The sequence below is a fragment of the Mesoplodon mirus genome (assembly GCF_964341445.2).
Source record: "Mesoplodon mirus genome assembly, contig: SUPER_14_unloc_1, whole genome shotgun sequence".
Classification (NCBI taxonomy): domain Eukaryota; kingdom Metazoa; phylum Chordata; class Mammalia; order Artiodactyla; family Ziphiidae; genus Mesoplodon; species Mesoplodon mirus.
The window spans coordinates 1,104,937-1,111,886 of record NW_028295795.1 but is presented as its reverse complement, the minus strand read 5'-3'; the positions used below and the strand labels follow the sequence as shown (position 1 = coordinate 1,111,886).

The 6,950-nt window shown below is 47.4% G+C and overlaps 1 protein-coding gene across 1 annotated transcript; it reads left to right on the top strand.

The window, feature by feature from the left end:
- Positions 1-553: 553 nt before the first annotated feature.
- LOC309816124 (protein FAM170A-like) lies at positions 554-6,699 on the top strand (the record flags this gene model as incomplete). Its single annotated transcript, XM_082646791.1, has 2 exons — positions 554-1,206; positions 6,657-6,699. Coding segments are annotated over 2 exons (696 nt in total), but the record flags the coding sequence as incomplete, so codon positions are not given.
- Positions 6,700-6,950: the final 251 nt, after the last annotated feature.

Sequence of the window (6,950 nt, the reverse complement as noted above, 5' to 3'; positions counted from 1 at the left end):
AGGACCATCCAGCTCAGGTGCACACAGCTCACACATACACGCGCCCTCCAGGCACAGCCCTTCTCAGTGCACATCAACCCCAAGCACGTGCTCCACAGTACTCTCCTGCACCACAGCCCCATTCCACAAGGAATGCACCACCGATATTCCCAAACTCACACTCCTCATCGTACACGCATCCAGCCGCATCCCTCACATACTACAGCCCTCACCACCATACTCCACACCCCTGTATACAGACACCGCTCCAGTATACCCCCCCACGCACATGAAAAGCCCACAGATGACACCAAATACACCACTCCGTCCTACGGCCAACGGACACCAAGCACACGACATTGCTATGTCGTGCCAATGTCCCTCTCTCGTCTACCACACCTGCTCCCTCAGCTTCCGGCATGGCCCATGCATGTTATTATGATTTTAATTTCCTTTTTCAGGAATCCGGAGATTTCATCGAGACACTGCCCAGCCTAGACCACCCCTAGCCCAGGATCAGGAAGGAGAGACCGCTCCCCCATCACACTGTGTCTCCTCCTCACCCTCTTCACCCTGTAAGAACAATCTGCACACAGACAAAGAGGAAAGGGGCATGAAAATATACTACATGCAGGTACAAGTGAACAAGGGTGTCGCTGTCTCCTGGAAGACAAAGAAACCCTTGGAGTTGCCTGAAAAGCAGCTGAGGATAGAAGAATTGACCCTTCCTGAGGATGTGTGCACAGTAGCCACGGACACTTCTTCTGATGTGTCCACCGAAAGCCTCCTGTCTGACAGTGAGCCCACTGGGGAGGAGAAAGAGTATGAGGAAAGGGCAGAGCCAGGCAGCCCATCAGGGCCACCTGCCGTCGAGGAGAGACCCAGCGCCAAGACAGCGGACTGGATGCTGACCATGGAGACCGGCTTCAGGTGCATGGCCTGCTGCCGGGTCTTCCCCACCTTGGGGATCCTCCAGCAGCACGTGAAGGGCGGCGTCCTGCAGGGCTTCAGCTGCCGTGCCTTTCATCTCACCATGGCCCAGCGGATGGGCAATGTGGAATCCGAGAGCACCCCTGAGGAAGAGGACGAGGAGGAGGAGGAGGAGAACGAGGAGGAGGAGGAGGAGGAGGAGGAGGAGGAGGAGAAGGAGGTAGAGAAGCAAGAAGAAAAGGAGAATGAGGGAGAGCAGCCCACGGGGGAAGGCCCCAGCCCAAAGAGACCCCGCAGGCAGGGTCTTTTCTCTCCTTTGAGTTCCAAACAGCAACTGAGATTCATGGGACAGAAGATCCTGGAAGACGGTGTGGCCGTCCCTTGGAAGAGGTAAGGCTTGAGGCTGGCAGTCTTCTGAGCCTATGTCACGAGGGCCCAGAGGAGTCTAAGGGAAGGGGCCGCACACATGTGCTGGTTTACCTAATGGCTCTGCAGTTGCATCAAATGGGACACACCCAGCACTAACAAAGGCATTGACCTCTGTTGACGTAAACAAGAAGGTGGAGCCTTTTCCTAGGAGTTTTCTCAGGGTCTGCACGATGGACCTCAACTCTTAGAGGACGTACTGCCAGCAGCTCCTTCTCGGCAGAGAGAGCCAGGAGTGGTCTCAAGAGAGGACAGGGGCCCTTGCAGGACCAGAACTTTGAGGTCTGAGAGCCTTGGGCCTGAGCCGAGATCTCACCCGGACCACTGGACCTAGCCTTCTGTGACAAAGGGGAATATGAAAGAGAGTCACGTGGAAATGAGGTTCCCCGAGATATGGAAGTCTTCCAGAACCTTCGTTGCGTGGTAGTAGATCTGGAGCCAAGCTCACTGTGGTGTGTGTGGCTCTGAGCATTAAGGCAATGCTGGAGTGTAACCCTGACCAGCAGAGCTTGGAGTGCTTCTTGTCTCTTCCTGTTCTACCTCATTTGTTTTATCCCTTCCAGGGAGAAGAAAGGACCCTCGGGAGAGTAGCAGACAGAATGCCGTGGTCTGAAGGAGGATGAAGGGACCGGCACTCAGTCTAACATCATATGACAATAGAAGCGTCCTATGCAATAAAGGGCATTTTCCAAACCTTTCCTGGAGCTTTTATTTAAGGACATTTTTCTATCTATGCATCTATCTGTCATCTACATCTGTATCTTTCAAGGTTTGTGAACAAGCTTTCACATAAGCACTAGATACGTCCGCCAGCATTTTCCAGAAGAGGCCTGCAAATTGCTGGGGACTCCTCACAAATAGGGAACGGCCACAACCCCTGCCACACAGACTATGCGCGTGGCCCTCCTGACGTACTCCCACTCTCTCTCTGAATTTCCCAACGTCTGAGATGAGGGTGCTGGCTGGAGGCAATGATCACGTGCAGGCTGAATCTTCTCCAGATTCTGATTCTCTTCCTGGGCATATCGTCCTCAAGCACAGTCTCCATGTCCCTGGCCACACTGATCTCTCTCCTTCAGTCCTTCCCTCCCTCCCTCTCCTGCCTCCCAGTGCAGAGAATACTTTTTTGCATTTGAGACGACATTTATTTTTGGTTCACAGAATTCTCACCTGTTCTACTGTGGCCTCCGTTGTGAACATTCCAAAGCTGAGACTTTTCTGTTTTTCTCCCTCATTTCTGCTGAGTCTTTACCTTCCTAATGCAGTGAACTCACAGTGCCTAGCTGACTGGATGGGGAAAAAGATCCAGGGAGCAAAGAGAAATAATAAAAGAATATATCAGTTAATTTTTCATAGTGTTATCCAACTACATATTTTTAAAATTTTGGAATAATATTAGGAATCTTCTCTTTATAAAAAACTGAATTATCGGGCTTCCCTGGTGGAGCAGTGGTTAAGAATATGCCTGCGAATGCAGGGGTCATGGGTTCGAGCCCTGGTCTGGGAACATCCCACGTGCCACGGAGTAACTAAGCCCGCGTGCCACAACTACTGAGCCTGCGCTCTAGAGCCCGTGTGCCACATCAACCGAGCCCACGTGCCACAACTACGGAAGCCTGCGTGCCTAGAGCCCATGCTCCGCAACAAGAGAAGCCACTGCAATGAGAAGCCCGTGCACCACAGCCAAGAGGAGCCCCCGCTCACTGCAACTAGAGAACGCCCGCTAGCAGCAACAGAGACCCAATGCAGCCCCAAATAAACTAATTTTTAAAAATTGAATTAGTTTCAAGGGTACAATGTATAAAAGTACAATAAAAGCCCCCCTTCATAACCCCCCAACCCCACTCTCAAGATGGAATCGATATGCTGTGATACAAGTTATAGTCGTAGTACTACTCCTCCTCCCACCACATCCGAAATCCTCTGAGCCAGGTGCAGCAGCTTCCTTTCACAATGCTAGGACCCGCCACAAGACACATGATAATCCCTTTGGACATTTCAAGGAGCGGCACCAAGGGAACAGTACCGGGGAAATGCCACTGACAGCTCAGAATATCCATGGCATTTCTAGAGCCTCGGCACTGCTCTCACTCTGGTAATCAAGGTCCAAAAAGCACGTCAGAGAGTGTTCATACTTGTAAACAAGCTCCACCTTTGAAACACAATCTGCATAGAACCACATATACAAGCCTGCACATTGGATGAAGCCAACGTCTCCTCCATGATTGACCTTCTGACCACCTTATTGTCTCCTCAACCATAAAAGGTCAACTTCAGACTCACGACCTTGCCTTGTCACCAGAAACATCCAAGCTTGGATCAGTCTTTGTAAGAGCAGATATTTGCTCTCTGAACTATTAGAGACTTGTCACATACACAGAAGTAAAACAGGATTGTTTCTATCTACCTGGGGACCTGGAGTCTTTCACATTGCTCCTGTTAAAACTCTCAGAGCACCAAAACTTTACCTACAAAGGGTTCAAGCTATGACACTCCCAATTTTCACAAACCTCCTCATCTCTTGTGAGTCACCTGCAGCCAATTCCAGGAATTGGAAACATGGTTGTGAGGATGAAACTGACTTTGGGGCTCCCCTTGGATATGGTCTTCCAGACTTACCAAAAGGCCATTAAGAGGACGGTTTACCCCACCTCAGGGAAACCCGAGGCAGTACTTGCAGTCAAGGGCTGGCCATGGCTTCTGAGCTACATCCAAAAAGAATTTCATACTGTACCTGGATCTGCTGATGCCATTTCTGACTGTCCGAGAGCCAGCATGTACCGTTCCTGAACTGCCTTCATTGTGGATCATCAGTAGGGCTGTCACCTTTACTAAATTAAAATACAGGATACCCAGTTAAACTTGAATTTCACATGAATAATAAGTCATCACCTTTAGTATAAGTAGATCCTATGTACTATTTGGGGCATACTTACGTTAAAAATGTACTCGTTGTTTTTCTGACATTCATATTTAACTGAAGAGCCTATATTTTATCTGTCAACCCTACTCAGCAGAAATGATGGAGGCTTATAGATATCCAAGAGATGCCTCAGAGCATCCTCAGCTTTTATTTCTATGTCCTGGACAGTGAGCCCGAGCTTCCCACTCCCATTAATTGGCTATAATGGAGTATAGTCTCCATTTTAGAGGGTTTGCTACTTGTCATTGTTATTATCTTCCTCTCACAGCAGTGAGAGGCCCGCATATTGCAAAACAAACAAACAAACAAACAAACAAAAAGGAATAAGCTTGAATAATTCCTCCAAATCTCAGTGGTTTAAAACAACAAAGGTTCATTTCCCACTCGTTGTACATGCCCATCATGGGCTGCCTAGGAGTTCTGCTCTTCGTTTTCCTTATTCCTGCCCCCTGCTTGACAAAGCCACCTCTCTCAGTCATCTTTGTAGAGAGAAAGAATTCTGGAGCCTCACACTGGCAGTGTGAGTTCTCGCCCAAAAGTAACACACATTACTTCCACCCAAAATTGTTGACCACAATCTTATTTTTAGGGAAACCACTGCCCAAAACTGCCTGCCCTGACCAGGCCCGACAGTAACCACTTTCACGAGTTATCTTAAAACAGGAGGTCCTGGTAAGGAACGCGGAACTAACCAACTACCACCAACCGGAAGAATTAGGGAAAGGTCAAAAGGAGAGAGGAGACTCCTGTCCATATGTCCTACCAACCTCCCAGAATCCTTCTCTCTGGAACCTATCTTAGCTGAGCAATGTGTGCACCACCAGAAAGGATCCTGAGTCAGAATGACTGGCCGGAGACAACCCAGAAACTAACCCCATCACCATAAAACCTGAGACTGCGAGCCACATGGCAGAGCAGTTCTCCTGGGTTCCCTTCCCCTCCTGCTCTGCACCCGGACACCCCTTCCCAATAAAGTCTGTTGATTTGTCAGCACGTGTGTCTCCTCAGAAAATTCTTTTCTGAGTGGTAGGCAAGAGCCCACTCTTGGGCCCTGGAAGAGGTCCCTCTTCCTGCAACATTATCATGTGTCTCTCCATTTTCTAAACTCCTTAGGCGAAAGTAATTGTGAACAATACTACTGAATAGTACAGAAACCATACAGAAAAATTCTAATCCCTCCCTGTTAAATAGGAGACTTGACAAAACCACCAAGCTATGCATTCACAAAACTGGGTCTAGAACTCACATCTCTTAGGTCATGATTCAGAACCTTTTCCCACTATGCTATATGTTAGGATTTTTACACCAAGACAATGTAGTTGGGTTAATAATGCCTTTCATTTTTTGTTTTTGTTTTTTTTTTCATAAATGGATTCAGGAGGGAGGCTTTGGAAGCCCCTAAAACACTTGCCTTAACCTGAAAAGCAACTGGAAAATAATCCCACTGCCTTTTGAAATGTTTGACCTAGTAAAGATTAGATGTCTGCGAGGCTTTTATGTTCTGAATATAAGGAATAAAAAGGAAACAATCTTCCTAAGACTTTAGGAAACAGGCGGAAAAACTCTTGACTCCCACTTTGCTATTTTGATTAGCTCGTTGACACTTCAGTTCTTTGACTAATAGCAGTGGCAACAGCTGGAGTTTAGCCAAGATATAAGTATATATAATAGGGTGGCGGCCCCTGCAGAACCACATACCACTGTAAATGCTTTAGCTCAATCCTACTTGCTCATAGGTCTGTGCAAAGTAACAAATGGTTCTGAAACATTTATTCCAAATAGCTTTCTTATTATTACTTTAAAGATAACTTGGCTGCCAAATACTTGCTCCCTGGTGAAAAAGAATGCATATATGGGAGGAGGATTTATGTATCAAGATATGCTGCTTATTTCCCTCCTGCTGATACAATGCACATCTAATGAATTAGAGGTAATCTTCCTCTCTTCCCCAAATTGTAGATAAATGAGTATGTCGTTTCTCCCTCCCTTCAATTCATCCTGGTCATAGTTATTTTCTTTAAGAATATTATTCCCCTGCTTAAATCTTAAATGGCTTCCCAATGCGAGAAGAATAAAACCGAAAAGAGTCAACCGAACGTTCAAAGCCCCGTAGGGTTGAAGACCCTGCCGAGTTTTCCAGACTAAGCGTAACACTCACCTTCCCGCCTCCACTCAACTAGGCCAGACTTCCCTCCCTCCATCAGAGGACAGGCGCTTGCTCAACTCATTTCTTTCAAGAGTATAATTTTTCAAAGTACAAATTGTTTTTAAGTTCAATTAAAATCCCACTTTCTACAGGAAGCCCTTCCAGATATCCCAGTGAGAATGGACCACACATTTTCCCAGCATGTTAGTTGTACCTCTGTGATAACTCTTTTCACATCCTTCAATCGGGCAGACTCTTAATGAATGCGTCTGATTTCCCCCACAACATAGAGTAGGAGCCCTTGGCAAGTAAGAGGCCATGATTCCTTATCTCTGGATTTTCCACATCTCCTTGCACTGAGTATGATCCCTAGCAGGACCCTGTGGGCTCCTGGGCACAAAGCCTGTATCGGTGTCCCCCATTTCTTGATTACAGGAAATGGCTTCATTCAGCCTCCATGACCTTCCCTGAGTTCCAAGGAGCAGGTTCAAACAGTTGCTAATTAGAGAAGGGAGGGGATGCGAGGCAAGGGAGGAATAGTCAAAA